Consider the following 18,433-nt stretch of genomic DNA (forward strand, 5'->3'; position numbering starts at 1 on the left):
AGCCAGGCGTGCCTGGGCCTTGGCGACCCAGAACCTGAACGCGTCTTCTGGCTAAAAACTGACCTGAGGTTGAGGAACTAAACTTCACAGGCTGATTCCCCTGGGAGCTCCAGACCCTACCTTCCCTGCCCGTGAGATCACGGTGAGGGTGCTCCCTGTGGCCTTGGAGGTGGGAAGAGTTGGGAATGGGGGTCAGGGGAGGCGGCACACCACAGATCCGCCCCTGGAGGCCCGGAGCAGCAGGCCTGAAGGGATCTGGATTTCTTTATTAACAGACATGAGCACGACCCGTTACAGAAGTTTGTGCTTTCCAAAAACAGTTACTGAACGTGAAAAAGGAACCCAAGCAAAGAGGGAGGAGTTAGGGAGGGGCCATTTAAGCCCCGGGCCCCACCGATAGCCCTAACCTGATCCGCGCCTAGGGCCTCCAGCTTGGGACCTGCCCAGCAGGAGGGGGGCAGGAAAGGGCCTGGAAGCTGAGGGGCCCCAGCTGGGCCTACTTCCTTTGGGCCAGGTGGGGAGGGGTCAAGAGAAGGGCGGGGAGGGGGTCCCAGGGAGCCAGAGCCCACGAGCCATTTATTGCCATGTTTTAAAATTCGTGCAAAATATCTGAAGCCCTGGACAGAGAATACAAAGTGATATTTTTCCAAGAAACATAAAACTAGGAAAAGAGGTGGGGCATTTTCCCACCAGAGCTCCCCCGACGCCAGGCTCCCACGAAGGGCGAGGCCTCCACCCCGTCCAGCTGAGTGAGCAGGGAGGACTAAGAGCTACAATCTGGTCCGGGCGGGGAGGGGGTAGAATTTGCAACAGCGTCTCAACTACCAACGGGAGGAAAACCAGTCAACTGTACAAGTCTCCTATCAACTTTAAAAAAAAGAGAAAAGCTGTAAAAGTCAGGCCCTGTGGGTGGGGAAGCGGCCAAGTCCCGGGCCAGGGCCGGAATCCGGAGTGGGTGCCAGGCGGAGCTGCTGCGAGTGCAGGCACGGCGGGCCGTCTGGCCAGAGGCCGGCACAGGTGGGCGGCCTTGGCGAGGGCAGCCTGAGGGTGGGCGCCACCGCTAATCACCGCCCTCGAAGCCCTCCTCCTCTTCTGGTACTGGGTCTGCATCCCAGCAGGTGATGTCGATTTCTATGGTGTTGGGAAAGGAGGGAAGATAAGGAGATGGCCCAGCACATCCATGGCTTGTTTCCCCAAACCCCTGGGAGCTGTGGCTGTATCCACACTTGAACTCAACACCCCCGATTGTGTGTGTGTGTGTGTGTGTGTGTGTGTGTGTGTGCGCGCGCGCGCGCATGTTCACACTTGAACCCAGCACCCCTACCGGAACTCCTCCCTATCACCCACCCCAGCACTACCTGGAGGTTTGTTGTAGAACACAGGAGGCGGGGCCTTTGCGCACAGCTCTTCGGATTGGGCGAACTCCTCCTCCTGTGATTGGCTGAAGTACCCCTCACTGGCCTGCGGGAGGAAAGCTCCAGGTCACTGGGCCCCACCCAGGAGGGCTAGGGCTGACCTACCAGGCCTGAGCGTTTCCCCAGCAACCAGTGATTCTATCAGTGGTTTCCAGGGAAACATATGTCTGCCTTGGGCACAAAAGCAGAGATGGCCCAGGGAGGGAGAATGAAATGGAGCCTCCCTTCAATAATATGGGTCTCAGAGAAGGGAGGTACTGCCTGCTAGAACCCTGACACCACCCCTACCACCAGGCTGTCCCTGCCCCACCTGGGTCCCCTCCTTCTGGGTGGTCTCGCCATTGGTCAGCAGGTGGGGCTCTGGCTCTGGCTCCAGCTCTGGCTCCTGATCCAGCTCCTCTAGAGCAGAGGGCAGAGTTGGGACCTGGGAGGTGGCCAGAGGCTCCCCTTCTATTTCCTCTTCTGGGTCACAGAAGGTAGCTGGCGGCTCAGGCAGCTCATCAAAATTGAGAAGGTTGGCACAGCCTTTGCCTGCCAGTGGCAGTGGCTCCTCAACCACCTCATCTAGCAGGGGTACCTCTGCCAGAGTGACCTCGGCACCTGAAGGTGGTGTAGGGACCCTAGGCTCAGCCTGGGATGTGGAGGCCTCTTCCCCGTTGCCAGGCCATAGGTCAATGAGGCTGGCAGCGGCAGGGGAAATGGTGTTGGCAACAGCGGTATCGGCAGTGGCAGTGTCGGTTTCAATGGCATCAGCTACCGGGATGTCAGCTGTGGTGGTGTTGGCCATGGCAGGCTCCAGAGGGGCAGCCAGGACAGCCTGCTCTGGAGATGCCATGAACATCAAGTCCTCCATGGGGCTGCCTTGCCCCTGGGGAGGCTCTGGTGCCTGTGGGGGCTCCTCCATGGGGCCTGCCCAGGCCTGAGGGGCTGTTGCTCTGGCCTCTTTGCTGGTCTCTTCACTATCCAGGCCAGGCTCGGGCTCCTGGGTCTCTGCAATAGCACAAATGCAGGAGAGAGATGTGGTCAGCTCCCTCAGGGAAAGAAGCAGGCCTGGGACAGCCACCCTACTGTACTCTGCCCACCCCCTGACTTCCAGGACAGAAGGCTTCCACTAAGAGCTCCATACAGAGCACCTTCCAGAACACCCACTGGGCCCTGCTGCCCCTTTATCTCCTAGTGTCTTTAAACTGCTCGGTAGCCCTGGGAGGAAGGCCCCAACCGCATTCCAGTGAGAGATACTGAGATTCAGAGATAGCAGGTCTGACTGCAACACCAAGCTTCCTCCCTGCCATAGCTACTGGGAGGCCCAGTGATGGGTGGCCCAGATCCCTAAGGAGTTGTTACTATGGCCACGTGGGGTTCCCAGCCTGGGGACTGGGGAGAGGCCTGGTGCAGCTAGGGTGCAGCCCCTCATTCACCTTGAGGGGGTGGCGGAGGCAGTGGTGGAGGCTGCGAGGACGTGACCTCATCCAGAGCCCGCTCAATCTGTTCAGCGACAGGGGTAGAAGCCGTGCTGGAGTCAGATGGGCTCCGGGTGGGGATGGGGGTGGGTGCCATCCTCCGGTGGCTGTCCAGGTGGCTGCCTATGGAACAAACCCCCAGGCTGGTCAGTAAGGGCCAAGGGAGTCAGGTGGGACCAGGACTGTCCACCTTGGGGGCCTGGCCATCACCTCCTGTCTGGAGTCTGGGTAGGGGCTAGGAGCCCCCCAGCCCTTCAGGGGCCAGACCACAGCTCCAGACCCTAGAAGCCAGGTCCCTTGGGACAAGAGCCCCTTCAGGGCCAGGGGAAAGAGGCAGGTAATACCTGCTCTGGGGACAAACACCAGAGATCAGCGGTCAGGATGGGGGAGGGCAGGGGCACTGCTGGGAAGCGGGGCCCTCCTTACCCCACCCCACTGAGGCCTGGGGCTGCTACCTACATGGGAGGGAGGAAGAGAGGTTTGGGGTGCGGTGACAGGTGATATAGGGAAAGGGAGTCCGTGGAGGGGAGGAGGAGGAAGAGGAGGAGGAGGAAGGCCCACTGTCCGATGCCTTTATGAAAGGGCAGTACGGACGACCTGCCGAGAGAGACAGACAGAGAGAGACAGAGGACAAGAGAGGGTCAGTCTCCCCCCCACCCCCATGAGGCCTCACCCGCCCCCAGGGCTGGCCCTAGAAGTCCAAACTGCCTTCCGCTAGGGCACACAATCAGCCATACTAGGCCACAGCCTCAAACCATCAAATGATTCCCACCAGCACCAGACAAGCAGAGCAATGAGCTTGCCACACAAAGCCAGACTCAAAGCAGTACAGGGACAGCCTGCCCCACCCCTGGAACCCCAGCACAAGGCCAAGCACACAGCAGGGGCAAACACTCAGATCAGCAGACAGAGCAGGAGGGTGCTTTGTGGAGGGAGGTGGAAGCTGCACAGGGAGAATCCCAACGGTGGGCACTGGGTACAGGCTCCAGGCTGCTCAAACTCAGGGCCAGAGTAAGAGTCCACTGCACATGCACCCACAGCCCTTCAGGCAAGACCTAGTTCAACCCCAGGAAGGCCACTCCCCACACTCAAGGGCCGGGGGAGGGGGCGGGAGGGGGTGGTTTCAGCCCATGCCAGAGCTGCCCAGATGACCTCTAGCACTACCTGTTGCTCAGCCAAGGCCAACACCAACCCCCCCCACCTGAGCCCCTCTCAGTCCTGCCACCTGGGAGCCAGTGGGTGAAAGCACACTTGATGAATGGATGGCCTTGCCTTCTCCAAAGGGGTCCTTGGGCAAGGAAGGCTTCCCTTCCAAGAAAGAGTCGCAGAGAGGCTCAGGCCCAAAACCTGAGGAGAGGGGGTCAGGTGGGGGGCGGGGTTAGACCTGGGACTACCTGGTCGGTGGTTGAAGGGTGAGGGTGCATCGCAGCTGCCCGCAGAGGCCGACGCAACTCGTTCCTGCTGCTTGAAGAACTCCCGTGGGTTGTCAGGCCGCTGGGCAATAATGGCTGCTGCCTCCTAGGGGCACAAAGAAAGGGTGAGAGCCAGGCCCAGCTGAGGCAAGCCCTGCCCACCTCACTTTGTCCTGCTCCCCCAACTCTCACCTCTACCTCCGATTCTGACTTCTTCATCTGGGTCTCTTCTTCCTCATCCCGCTGGTCACCCTGAAACCAAAAAGACAGTGTCCTGGTCATCCCACTCTCCCAGGAGCTCTTGGCCTTCTTACAGGCCTCATGTTTTCTCCACAACCTGGCAGGAAGCAGCTTGGGGGCAGCACCTCTGCTCCCTTCACTACCCAGTCACATAGTCCCTTTATCTACAAGGCCCTCAGGCACCTCATCTCCAGCTCAGACAGGCCCTGGATACCCAGCTCAGGGACTCCTGCACCATCACCCCGAGATCCAACAGGCATCCAGGGTCATTCAGGAGTGCTCCCTGCTTTGTAGCTAACTTTTCCTGGACCTCCTACCTCAGTACCTAGCCAACCATACCCCCATCACTGATGCCCGGATCTTGGCATTATGACAGAAGGCTTCTCATTAGTCCCATATCCTTGCTCTCTTCCCATAAAAAGATTTTTTCCAAAATCCAAATCAGACCATGATTTCTCCTAGCTTAACATCCCTTGGGGAGCTTCTCATGAGCCGGAGTGAGTACTAGCTGAGTATGGCCCACAGACGGCTTTTGTTTTGCCAGTATGATGTTTTTATTATTTTTTTAAATTTTTATTCATTTATTTTGAGAGAGAGAAAGTGGATGTATACACATGGGGTAGAGGCAGAGAGGGAGGGAGAGAGAGAATCCCAAGGAGGCTCCACTCTCAGTGTAGAGCCCGATATGGGGCTCCATCCACGACCTGAGCTAAAGTTAGAGGAGTCGGACACTTAACCGAGTCACCCAGGCACCCCCAGTATGATGTTTTTAAAACATTAGTTGCTACCACTTAAAAATCAGGAGTATCACACCGAAATCAGGATCTCTAGTTTCTCCTGAAATGCCAGAAGCCCTGGCAACAATGGCCCGTGTGCTCTTGGCCAGAGCTGTACTGCTGGAACCCTCACCCCAGCTTGCTGCAGACCATCCCCTACTGCACTTCACTAGCTACCTGCACTGGACAGTTTTGAGGCCGCAACCCCAGGAGTAAAGGCAGATGCGGCTCCTTGTTTATCCTACATTCCCTTTCGCTTGCCTGATCTAGCCCGTCACCTCTCTCACACCCTCCTCCCACCGTGACTCACCCACACTACCTGTAAAATGAAACACAAAGTCCTCAGCACAATGTAGTTACAGTTCCTGGAACACGCACACCATTTCCCACCTCCGTGCCTTCACACGGGAGATCAATCCCTCTTGCCCCAAATGCCCAACTCCCACCCAGGTTCAACTCTTCCTGCTTTCAGCCTCAGCTTGGCACTGCCTCCTGAACAAAAGGACCCTCGCCCATTCAGGTCATTTTTGGGTCTCCATGAGGTGTTCCAGGCATACACCACAGATGACACTATATCATAATTTCCTTTTTCTGGGATCATCACCCCTGCCCCCTGTGGGTGACACAGGCTGAGAAGTCAGATGTGTGTGTGAGCGGCCAGCACATGGTTCAGTTGGCACACATTTACACAACTGAACTCACTACATCAAAGATTTTTAATCAATGCTGCTCCTGCTACTATTGTGGCAAATGGGGTAGGTTGGGGGAGGGGACTGATGCAGAGAGAATAAGCTGCAGGTAAGGTGGTGAAGTTACAGAGCTTCTTTGTTTTGAGCATATAATCTAAAATTTAAATTTTCCCCTCAGGATACATTAAGAAAATGGCCCTCCAAAGTACCCCTCAAGATGGATGTCACTCCAACCACAGCTTTGTGTCTTCCAGAATGAAACCTAAAGTCCTCCTCTGACCTACCTTTCTCTATTTCCATTCAAATTTCCCTTGCTCCTCAGCTCACTCGGCTCCAGGCAGGGTCCTAGCCTTCCTATAAATTACATGCCACCAGCCTTTGATGATGTTCCAGCACTGGCTAGTGTAACCTCACTAGAGTCCTTTGCCAGATTCAAAAAAAGGACTAGAGGCAAGCTCATCACAAAAGCCTTAACTACCAACAACGTGCAAAACACTGAAACAAATTAGGGCTCTGGGTAGGAAAGTGAGATCAATACACTAATCATAGGGTCAAAAGCACTGCTGTGCCTGAGCAGCTTCAGATACATGGGGAGCTCCCTGGCAGCCCAGGCAAAAACAGAACTCAGTATAAGGAATGCAATTCTTAACAGAGGACAGAAAGCAGAACAGCTTAAGCAAGGAGAAAGCATTTTATGGTCCTAAATTCCAAACTTCACACATGGGACTGTCTTTAAAGTCCTGCAGTTGTAGGGTCACCACACTGACCTGCTAGAGCATCCACTGTCAGTGTCACATGAGCCACACTTGAAGGGCCAGACGAGACTCTAATGTAATGGTAATGGTGTTAAGACTTCTAAGACTTTGACTAAAATGCTGACAACTGGTGAAGATGAGTGATCAGGGGATTCACTCTACTACTGTTTCTACTTCTGAGTGCGTGTGTGTGAAATTTTCTGTCAAAATCAACTTTTTCAAAATGACCTTGCTCTGAATGGGTAAACAAAATGTGGTGTATACATACAATGGAGTATTATCAGCTTTAAAAAGGAAGACATTCTGACACATGGATGAACCTTGAAAACACTGCGAAGTGAAATAACCTAGTCACAAAAGGAAAAAATATTACATGATTCCATTCAAATGAGGTACTTCAGAGGCGTCAAATTCATACAAAGTAGAAAGGCAGTTGCCTTAGGTCTGGGGAAACAGAGAATGGGGAGTTTAATGTTTAATGCAGACAGAGTTTCAGTATGGGAAGATGAAATTTTTGAGGATAAATAGTGATGACAGTTGTACAATACGAACATATTGGCAATCTTAATGCCACTAAGCTGTACGCTTAAAAAATGGTTAAGATGGCACATTTTATGTTACATACATTTCGGCACAATTCAAAGTAAGTGGATTCATCGATTAATTTTGAAAAAAATCTTGCCCACCTTGTTCTCCACTGTTTCGAACACCTGGCACATGGCAGGTGACAAACGTTTGCTGAATGAACGATTGCAGGTGGAGCTTACTAACCACACATCATCTCCGCCCCGAGGGGCTACTGTGATTAGAGTGAACTATGACAGCCACTTCATGCCAGGGCCTCTGCAGGGCTGACCGGTCTCCTCCCTCTCAGCCTCCTCTGAGTATGACCCCATGTCCCCGCAGCACAAATGGCCATCATAGTCCCAATCCAGATGAGTACTACCCACCTCCCATCCTGAACTATACCATGTTCAGCCCTGAACGACTTTAGCTATTGCTGAAATACAAAATTCAATTCAAAGCATGAAGACTCAACTCCACTATGATTTTCAAAGGGTCAGGTCCCACGGCCCATCACAATGTTTGGATGTCAAACGGCACCCTCGGAACAGGGGCTACTCTAAAGGAGATACTACAGATGCTCAGAGCACTGGCCCGGGCTCATTCATGTGGCTCTGCAGCACAACTGTGGTGGGGACCACGCCGCCAGACCCCAAAGTGCAGGAAGTGTGCCCAATCCACCCCAAGCCTCTTAGGCTCCACTGGGAGGGGTAGAGGGAGGCTGGTCAGTGAAGGTCATGGTAGATTTTCTCTTCTATTCTATAAAAGAAGCTTCTTCCAAGGAGATTTCTTTCCACAGCCAAGGAACAGAGGCCCACATGATCAGGTGGCAGGCCTGACACACTGTGATACTCCATGTCCATGCAAAGGTACCCTGAACACCTGGAACTGTCCCCAAGCCACGGATATCCCCCCGCCCCTCCCGCGAAGCCCAGGACCACAAGGACCATTCTCACTTCCCCTCACTAGGAGACTGGAAGCCCTGGCTAAAAACTTACAAAGATAGACTGCTCTTTCAACCGCCGCTTGGCCTCCTCAGCTTCTAACGTCTGCTGTTTCCTCCTGGAACAATAAGCCAGCATGCACACCTGAGGGTGGGTCCACCGAAGGCCTGGAGCATGTGGCCTGGGGTGGGGCAGGGCCGACCTGTGCTCCTCTATCTGCTGTTCCCGCTCTCGGTAGCGCCGTTCCCGCTCCTCCTGCTCCTGCCGCTCCTGCTCCATCCGCTCTTGCTCAAACCGGAGTCTCTCATCCAGAGCCTTCTTCCGCTCTTCCTCCTTCCTCAGCTCTTCCTCCTTCTGCAATCCCCCACGCCAAGGCAGTGCAGGCCCTGAGCTGGGGCCCGCCTCTGCCCCTCCAGCCCATCCCCAACCCAGGATTGGGTAGGTACCAGTTCTGGGATTTATGCCCTATAGGCATAAAGCCAAAAGGGCTCCCTCTTTCAGCTGGGGTAGCAAACAAGATGGAACACATTGTTTAAGGGAGGGACCTGGGGATAGAAGCCAGAGCTATGCCTTGGGGTAGGGTCAGGGAGGGGCAGCTCGGCCTGAAAGCTGGGGCCAAGGTCCACACCTTGGCTTGCTCCCAGAACTGCTCGCGGTTAATCCGCTTCATTTCCACAGCTGCATCAGTTTTCTGATAGGTAGTGCCCTGCAAAGTCAAATGGCTTGGCATGAGTGGGGAGAATGGGCTGAGTGCTCCGGGAGCTGCCATACACAAAGGGTGAGGACCGAGAGAGGTGGGGCAAGTGCAGCCCTGGCAGGGCCAGCCTGCCCCAGGCACACTGACCACCGGCTCGGCGTTCTCATCCTCACGTAGCCGCAGTCGGTGCAGCACGGGGCTGGAGAGCCGCGCTAGCCCATTGGAGAGTCGCTGCCCGATGGCACCCGCATCTATGTCTTCCACGCTGCTGGCGTTCACAATCACGTCGACACCCTGCAGCAAGAAGTCGTGTTCAGGCAGCATGGCTCTGTCCCATCACTACCACCAGCCAGTGCAGAGACCCTGCTCCCACAATCCCCACCCCCACTCGCACCTGGAAGAATTCAGCCACCTTAGCCACGTGGCTGGCACAAGCGCATTTGCGGGCATCAGGCACATCTTCACCAACCTGCAAAGTACCCAGGGAAGAGGAGGTTGGGAAAGGACAAGAGGGGGCAGCAGCCTGAGGCCCCGGGCTCTCTTTCCAGGGGGCTAGTGGGGCGCTCTCTGGTGGTGTCAGTGGGTGAAGTGGGGCCTTTACTCCCTTCCCAGCCCATAGCTGCATACCCAGTTGATGAGCACATATTTTGGCAGAGCAGCCTGGGAGTCCTTGACGCTGCAGAAGCCGTACATCACCTTCTGGTTCTCAAAGTGGCCGGAGAGCTCCTGCAAACCCCCATCTGGGGGAATCAGGAGGGTATCAGGACTCTCCATCTCCTGAACCCTTACCCTGCAAAGGGCCTGGAGCCCGAAGGAAAGACTCCTCTCGTGGGCTCTGCAGGCACACCCAGAGATCTGGAGGCCCCGCAGTTCCGTGCTGGTGTGAGACAGGGCCAGCAGGCAGGAGCGAGCTTTGTCTCTGAAACCCCTGGGGCCTGACTTAAGGTAGGACTGAGGAAGTGTCTGTTCTTCACACATCCCTTGTCTCACTGTTCGCACACCATCTCTTACACCGTGCTAGTGCCCGCTGAGGTAAAATTTAAAACCCCTGGGTTCCGGAGAAAGTGGAAATGATCCGGGCCATACCTGCCAGGCCCCTTCTCTCCTAGCTGAGTGACTTTGGGCAGTCACTCTCCCTTTCTGAGGCTCACTCTTCTTATAATCAAATAGCAAGCAAGGCTCCCTCCCTCCCCACCCTGGGGATCTTAGGGATGGCTGGAGGAAGGACACAGGCAGACAAGTGTGGGTCGACTGGCTGCAAGCAAGGAGATGGCTTGCAGCCAGGCGGGTGGGGAAGAAAACAACCAGAGGAGGGGGCGGAGAGGAAGGCAAAGGAATGGCTGGAATTCTTACCTCCTGATGCTGCAAGCTTGAGGTCATCTGAGCCATCCTCATATGTGTACAGAGCCCTGGGGAAAGGGAGGGGTGGCTCAGAGTACTGTCAGGGCCCAGGCTGCCAATTTTGGGTGGGGATGGCTCTGGGGAGGAGGAGGAACACAGAGGGGGCAGGCCAAGAGTAGGGATTCTGGCCCAGCACTGCCATGTCATCACGACAGCAGGGCTAGGCACCAATTCTGGCTGAAGCCCAGTGGGAGGCAGCCTGGGACCTGGGACAGGGAGGCCTGGGTCAGCCGGGGAGTAGGCAATGGGGCAGAAACCGCTGCCTGGTCGCTGGCTTTGAGGGAGCCTATGTGTCCCATGCTCAGAGCCTGGGCCCTGGCAGCCTACAACCCAGTGAGCGGGTGTGAGATGGGAGATTCCAAGGCGACGGTTCCTTGGTTACCGTTCCCTGGCTACCATGATCCTCATCCCCCATTGGCTGTCGCCAGGAACCTACCTGGCGTGTTCTTCAGTACCCACGGCCCCTCCTCCCATGGCAAGGGAGGGGGAGGAGAGAGAACCTGGTGCTCTCTTCGATGGGCATCCCTGGGTAACCATGGCAACCTGGCAATTGGCACATGACTGGCCCACCCTACCCACATTCTCCTGAACACAAAGGACCCTGGGGACATGACTTTGGCCTCAATCTTGGCCTCTCAGAAATGGGGATGAGGTCAACGTGGCCACTCTTGTCACTCTTGCCCAGACTCAGACCCCTGGCATGTTCTCCTGGCCTTCCAGCCCCTAGGCCTCTGCCAGAGCTGAGGCCCTGGCCTCCTGGGAGTGCTGGCCTTTCCTTCTGCCTTAGCTTCACCAGAAAGCTGACTGTAGCAGCCTTCCTCCTTCCCCCTCCTTAGCTTTTTCTGCCCTGGCTTTTTCTCCCCAAGCAGCAGTGGCACAGCATCCATTTCGCGCAAGGGAAGGCAGAGACGTTTCCTGAGAACCCACTGGAGCGAGGAAGAAGAGCCTTGTCCCGGAGGCTCAGGAGGTCTCAAGCTCCTTCTCCACGCTTTCCTTTCTCTACTCCCAGAGCAAGTGGAGGAGGCTAGGAGCTAGAAGAAGGGGAGGCAAGGTGATGGAGAAGAGAAAGGGAGGGGGAAACAGAAAGAAAGGAGAAAGAAAGAGAAAAGAAAGGAAGTGAAGAGATGAAGAGAAAACGAAAGACAGAGGGAGTGAGGGAAGAAAGGGGGAGGGAGAGCGGGAAGAGGAAGGAGGGGGAGAGAAGGAGGGGGAGAGAAGGAGGGGGAGGGAGGGAGGGAGGGAGGGAGGAAGGAAGGAGGAGGGCCCAGGGAAGGAAGGAGGGCCTGGCCCAGTCTCAAGGGGTCAGCACAAGTCAAGATCCCTAGCCCCCTGCTTCTTGGGATCCCTCCCTCCAGAAAGAGACACAGGTGGGCTGTGGGGCTGGGAGCTCCTGGTCCAACTGTTGCCTGGGCCCCAACCCTGGCAGCTGCTTCTCAGCACAGCTGTCCTACCACCTGTCTGGCTACCCTAACCCACCACTGGGAACAAAGGGCCCTCAGAGAAGCAGGGAGAGTCTGTCTGTCTCCATTCTGCAGACCAGAAATGGAGGCAGAACTCAAAGACCCTGGGCTGCCAGACACTGCTCTAGATATCACATCTCCCTGGGACAACTTGTCAGCCTCTCTGGGGGCCCTTGCTCCCCCAAAGAACACCTGCCTGCCAAGGACCCCTTCCGTCCCAACCCTTGCCTACCCACCTCTGGCCATCTTTTCCTGCTATGGCCACAGCCCTTGCCTGGCAGAAACCATGCCTAAGTTGCAGGTCTTCAACCTTGAGCTCCGCCCCACCTGTCTTTCCAGCCAGACATCCATATCCACACCAAACACTTGGGGTGTGCTGGATGGCTCCCTTATCCCAAACACAATTCTGGATATTTCCCACCCTGGAGCCTCTGCATATGTGGTTCCCTCCACAGGAAGGCCAGACTTAGTTCTCTACCCCACTGCCCACCCTTGGCTGAAATCCTTCAGGGCCCCCAGTGCCAGCTCCCAAGAAAGCCCTGCCCTAAGCTGCACCTTCCCAGAGCACTTACCACACCCCAGCAGGGACAGCAAGAGGCATCTGAACCCATCCTAGCTTTCACTAGACCTGAGCTCCTCCAACACATTAGAGGCAGCCTGGGCTTGCATGGGTGGGAGCTGATACAAGGTATCAGGAAGGGAGGCCCAGGAATCTACCTGTCTTACCAGCTCCAACCCCTGAAGACAGACAATGCCCTAGCTGTAAGCTTTGTGAAGCTGAGCATTTGATTTGGTCAATCCACACTTATCACTCCCTGGGTTCCAAGACCAGCATTGGGCAGCAACAGTAGGTACCTGGGATACTGACACAAACTCTGAGAAACCACCTAGGACAGAGACACTGGACTAGGGTGGGGTGGGGACTGGAGTGTAGCCACTCCAGGGAGATCCTGAGTTCAGCTGAGGTGGGGGAACCAAAGGCAGGTGGACTCTTCAGGACAATCCCACTCTCAGGATGTTGCAGCTGGAAGGGCCTTGGGGGTCCCAGATATGGTGGAGTCCTGTCGCCTCTTCATCTTTTCAAAAAGTCCAGAGGGGAGCAGACATTTTGTGTGTGGTCACACAGTGAGTAGTGTCACACCCAGGACAACACTTGCTCTTCCCACTATATAACCTGACTTCCTGGGCCCAGTGCCAGGGCAGTGGTCCATTCCAGAGGCTCTGCCACCTAGGAGTGAGCTCCCCCATCCCCTTCCCTCCCACTCAGAGGCAAGGTAAGTGAAGGCAGTGCCAAGCCCCTTGACCAAGACAGCAATTGTACCCAAGATGCCCTCCTCTGGCCTCCTAGTGCAGGGTCTGCCCATGAGTCTTGAGACCCCACTGTACCCCTGGCTCTGTATTGGGCTTTGGAGGAATTCATGGCCCACTCTGCAGGATATGATTCTCACACTCTTTTTACAAAATGCTATCTGGGCCCTTGGGAGTGAGCAAATGTGTGCATGTGCGAGGGTGCGTGTCTGCGTGTGTGTGCGTGTGTGTCCCACACACAACCCAGATGGGGGGGGGGGTGACGCATGCCAGTGATGAATAACTTGCTTTGGCCACATGGATGCTGCTGGGCATTGGGAGCCCAGGCCTCTGCTAAGCAGGATGTGGGCCAGCAGTGGTTGTGTGGCCCTGTACTAGGCCGCCAGAGCCCAATTTCTGGGAGGTTAGGGGGGAAATGGGATGATGGCAGACACTAACCACCAGACCAGAGGGTGAGGGGGACGTCTTAGGGTGGGCTGTGCCTCTCTGCAGACAGGGCCCATATCCCAAGGCTAACTCCTCCACCAGGCCAAGCCGGCCACTTGCCCTGAACTCCTCCCATGATCTCAGCCCCCTTGGGGCAGGGCTGGGACAATAGGTGGGCCGCCTGCCCACTTAGCCTGTGCTGGCCTCTCCTGTGACTGACCTGCAGGACATGAGAGCTTGTCTCCCGCGTCCATCCCTCCAGGCCTGGCTGCCAGCCAGTGCTGCAGTACCATGGCATGGGCGCCTGGCCATCTTGCCCCTCCTCCAGCCCCCAGGTCAGTGTCCCTACCCAACTGCCCTCCTAAAGTGAGGGTGAAGCCAGCCCAGGTGAGGTCCCTCACACCTATCCTCTCTCTGTGCCTCAGTTTCCTGCCTGTCAGGAGAAGAACAGGCCTAGAGAACGGAATGGGTACCTGTCCCAGGAGAGAGTATTTTGGGGCAAGATGATTCCTGAATGGGGCGGTTTGCTTTCCTGCCACCCAGGGGACTCCAAAGGGAGAGCAGGTGGCCCATCCCCTCATACAGCTCAGGGGAAGACAACAGCTGGGGAAGTGGGAGAGGGTAGTTCAGCTTTCCCCCACCAGGGAGCTGAGAGTCCCTGGCCACTGGGCCATGAGGCTTAGGGGCTCAGTGGATCTACTCGCCCTCTCATCCCTCTTTGGGGGTTCCCTCCACACTTGTGCGCCTGAGGGCTTCCTCCCAGGAACCCCTCATGCAGTTCAGTCCCAGTTGCATCTCCCAGCCCTGATGCCTAGTCCCCACAATCCCCTCCGGGTCAGGTCGGAGAGAAGAGGACTCATCTCTGCCTCCTCCACGACCCCTGAGGGGAACAGGAGTCACTGGGTGATTGCTATGTGGCAAAGAACGTCTTTCCATCACACCCCAACTCCGAGAGGCCCCCCGGTGGGCGGGGCGCCCCGGCCCCCAGCCCGCCCTGCTCCTCCCCCGCCCTAGCTTTCCTTTGTGCTGTGGCCGGGCCGGGCTGGGCAAGGCAGGCTGCGCTGGCTCCGCTAGCTTGGTCCCCGCCTCGTCCCCGCCCGGTCCTCGCCCGCTCGAAGGTGGCGAAGGTGCCCTTGGCCGCCCCGTGCACACCTGTCCCCCGGGCCCGGGGCGGAAGGGCAGAGGGCGGGGGATGGGCTACCGCAAGGCCATGCGGCCCCGGACCACACATCTGGGACCCTGCCTCTCCCTGACCTGCGTCGGGCCACCGCTCCCACCGCGAGACTGGGGCCGCCTGTGGGAGCTCGGGCCCGGCAGTGCCCCGCCTGGCCCGGCCCGGCCCCTCCCCCGGCACGCACAAAGGCAGCCCCTCCCTGGCCCTCCCGGGCCGCTGCACCATTTCGGGGTGTCCCCCTCCCTTCCCGGCTGCAGGGCGGCGGAGCCGGGTGGAAACAAAGGCGCGGCGGCGGCGGCGCGGGGACAAAGGGGCCGGGGGGGCGGGGGCGGGGGGCTCACCAGTCGGCCGCGCTCTCCTCCCGAATCACCTCCTCGTACGCCGCCAGCAGCTCCAGGCGGTGGCCGCTGAAGCTGACGCCAGCCATGCTGCTGGCCGGACCGAGACCGAACGGACAGACGCACAGACGGACGGACGGCCAGAGGAGCAGGGAAGGAAAGAAGGAGTCGCCGCCGCTGCCGCCTCGGAGCCTCTGCAGCGTTGCGAGCCGAGCGAGCCAGCGGCCGGGGGGAGGGGAGCCGGCCGGCGGGGGGCGGGGGGCGCAGGCTCCGCCCGGCTCGCTCCCTCCGCGCGCTCGGTCCTAGCGCCGCCCTGGCCCGGCGCAGGGGGAGGCCCGCTCCCCCTTCCCGGCCTGCCCCGGGGCGCCCCCACGCCCCTCACCCACAGCCCTTGCACTCTTCGCCCGGGAGCGGGTCTGCCCTTCAGCTCTCTAGGCGCGTCCCACCCACGTCCTAAAACCTCGCCTACGGTGTTCCCAACGTAGGCGCTCACCCACTTCTCCAGCCCTTTACCCAGCCGAGACCCTACCTCACCACACTTACCGTATGCAACCACTACCCAGGCCCAGCTTCACCCCTCTTCTTTCCAGCTCCTTGTCCCAGTTCCAAACCCACTTCATTCCATTCGGGCCCAGCCCCACTCAGCCCCACTCCGTGCTTCATTTCTCTTCGTCCCAGCCTCACCGTCATCCCAAACCAGTTTAAACCCATTTCTGTCCCAACCCCCTAACCCAACCCAATTGGACCAGCCACCCTGGCCCATCTGCAGCTCATCCCCACCTCCGAAGGGCCCATTCCTAGTCCATCCCCATCACTATCCACTGCCACTTGTGTCTCCACCCCAAATCCAATTTCTTTCCCTGCCTACTCCCACCCCATACTCAGCTCACACCTCCAAACATTCACAGTCAGCCATCGCTAGCAGCACCTTACTCAGTCCAGCCTACCCTATTCCCATTGGGATCTCAGTTCCTAACCACACCCCTCCATCCCTGCTTCCTTGACCATGCCCAGCCCCAACCCAGCTCATTACCCCAGCATTCTGAACTTCTTCCCCATCCATGCTCCACCTCTATTCTGAGCACCCCTCCCTTACTTGCTGCCTCCAAATAGGGCCAGCCTAGGAATTCCTTTGCCTTCTCTCCCAAGCCTCAGGCCTCTCAGAGGAATCCCAAATAGAGTTCCGGAAGCAGGGAAGCAGCGTCTAACCCCAGACTCCCAGGGCGGGGCTCCTCCAAGGACACTCCAGGGCCAGTCCCCCTGGCACCTTTGTTTCCCAGAGCTCTGAGCACAGAAGTCCCCTGTGTGGGGGTGAGCACCATTGCCAGGGCCTCCTGGAACATCTCCACTCCTTGCTGAGGTGAGACCCTGAAACCCTCCCGGCTCTAAGAAGCCTTTCCCATCTCCTACAAAACCTCCCACCCCCATCTTCTGTGGGAAGGTGACAGAAACAAGCCAACTTTACTTGGTCCAGTCCAGGAAGTAGAGAAGTGGTCCCCAGCTGGGCCTCTGAGTTCTGAGTTGGGCAATCAATTATTCTGAGAAGGAGAACAGTTTAAGTGGATCAGCAGTGAATCCTGGTACTTTGGAGTAGGAATAAAACCCCAAACATTTCACAGACACCTGCCTGGGGAACTCTGCACCTACTATGCCCATGGACCCCTGGCCCTGGCAGTTTCTCCATAGCCCCTACTTGGAACAAGGCCCAGGCAGAGTCCCTGGGATTCTAGGGAGTCCCTGGGATTCCTCTAGGGAGGAGACCACAGCAGGGCTGAAGGATGCCTGGGAAGGGTAGGTAGAGGGATCTCAGGCCTCATGCCCCTCCTGCTTCCTTTGACATGTCCTAGCCCAGGACTCCCCACCACTTCCTCATCACCAGCCTCCTGCTCAGTCAGTTTCACATGCAAAAAAACAGAAGTCCAATGAGCATGCTCTCCCTTCCTCAAATTCCTGCCTCCCCCCAGCCACCTACAAACTCTCTCCAGCCACCCCATTCTCACCTCTTTGCCATCCTTATTTTTAAATAAACTTTTAATTTTAGAACAGTTTTAAATTTACAGAGAAATTACAAAGATAGTACAGAGTCCTCACATGTCCCATGCCCCGTTTTCTCTATTTTCAGGAGAGAAAGAGGGTTCCCTGCTTACATGTCCTGGAGCCCACTCTTTCTGATCTTCTCACCCTTCATCCCTCTGCATCATCATCATCATCATCGTATAATTTGTATATCTGCAGTCTGTCTCCTCCTGCTCCTGTTGTCCCTGGTATCATTCCAGCCAAGGTCACTAGTGACTCTTAAGTTGCCCAAATTCAGTGGCACCATTGTCATCTTCAGTTTTCTTGACCAGTGAGAGGAAGGTCACACTGATCACTCTCTCCTCTGTGCATCCGCCTTCCTTCAGCCACCTGCTGTGCCTGAAATGAACCCAGAAGCCCACCTGGTGGCTGGGTGGGTGCTGAGTGCCTCCTTGGAGGTCCTACCACCAGGCTTTCCTGCCTACCACTCCCAGCACTGATCACCCTTCAGGTCCCTAACATATCAGGTCTCTCCCATCCTCAAAGCACAAGCTCCCCTCCACACTGGTAGGCTGGTCCAGTGGCTTCTGGGTCTCCAGAGTAGAAAAAACAAAAAAGAGGGAGGATTCAGATCCAGAAGCTGGTCGCTCGCTGTGTGACCTTGGCTAAAAGGCTTCCCCTCTCTGAGTTTCCTCTTTGATGAAGTGTAAGGATAAAATGTGACTAGATGGAGGCTTGAAGGTGAGAAACCCCTTCCTTTCTCCTTGAAGCCTGGCTGTTCCCCATGCCCATCTTTCTGTTCTGTGCTTCTCTCTCTCTCTCTCTCTCTCTCTCTCTTTTAAAAATTTTTTGCATGTTTATTTATTATTGAGAGACAGAGCATGAGTGGGGGAGGGGTAGAGAGAGATGGAGACAGAATCCGGAGCAGGCTCCAGACTGTCAGCACGGAGCCAGATGTGGGGCTTGAACCCACAAACTGTGAGATCATGATCTGAGCCAAAGTGGGACGCTTAACTGCCTGAGCCACCCAGGCGCCCCAGGGTTCTGTGCTTCTCAGCATCTCTCAGGGAAAGTTTTAAGGCTGATATGTTGGCCTCAGGACTTTTTCAGCATCAGCCGGTAGAGCCTTCTCTGTCCTTATCCTGCCTCTGCCAGGTTCCAACCAAGCAAAACTTCAAGAGTGCCTGTCATCATTACAGTGCTTACAGCATTTCCCAGGCATCTGCCCCTAGGGGGTGGGAGTGCTCAGCCACTTCACCACATTAGCTCTGCTCCTGATAAGTCCATTGCTGTCACCGCACAGACTTTGCTAACCATGTGTCCTTAGACTCATTGCTGGACCTTTCTTGTCTCATTCA

General features: G+C 56.6%; 1 protein-coding gene across 2 annotated transcripts; it reads right to left on the bottom strand.

Annotated features, from left to right (window-relative positions):
- Positions 1-246: 246 nt before the first annotated feature.
- On the bottom strand, positions 247-15,442 carry DBN1 (drebrin 1). 2 transcript variants are annotated; one of them, XM_058724710.1, is made up of 15 exons: positions 15,063-15,442; positions 10,306-10,361; positions 9,580-9,692; positions 9,347-9,421; positions 9,100-9,246; positions 8,884-8,961; positions 8,458-8,609; positions 8,310-8,373; positions 4,480-4,539; positions 4,270-4,393; positions 3,335-3,472; positions 2,834-2,998; positions 1,726-2,405; positions 1,359-1,461; positions 247-1,131 (listed from the first exon to the last, which is right to left on the bottom strand). In XM_058724710.1, the coding sequence occupies exons 1-15, from the start codon at positions 15,146-15,148 to the stop codon at positions 1,061-1,063; spliced, it is 2,112 nt and encodes a 703-aa protein (XP_058580693.1). In that variant the 5' UTR covers positions 15,149-15,442; the 3' UTR covers positions 247-1,060. The 2 variants fall into 2 exon arrangements, with proteins under 2 accessions (XP_058580693.1, XP_058580694.1); XM_058724711.1 differs by lacking the exon at positions 3,335-3,472 and having other exon boundaries at positions 15,063-15,437.
- Positions 15,443-18,433: the final 2,991 nt, after the last annotated feature.

The sequence above is a fragment of the Neofelis nebulosa genome, chromosome 1 (genome assembly GCF_028018385.1).
Source record: "Neofelis nebulosa isolate mNeoNeb1 chromosome 1, mNeoNeb1.pri, whole genome shotgun sequence".
Taxonomy (NCBI): Eukaryota; Metazoa; Chordata; class Mammalia; order Carnivora; family Felidae; genus Neofelis; species Neofelis nebulosa.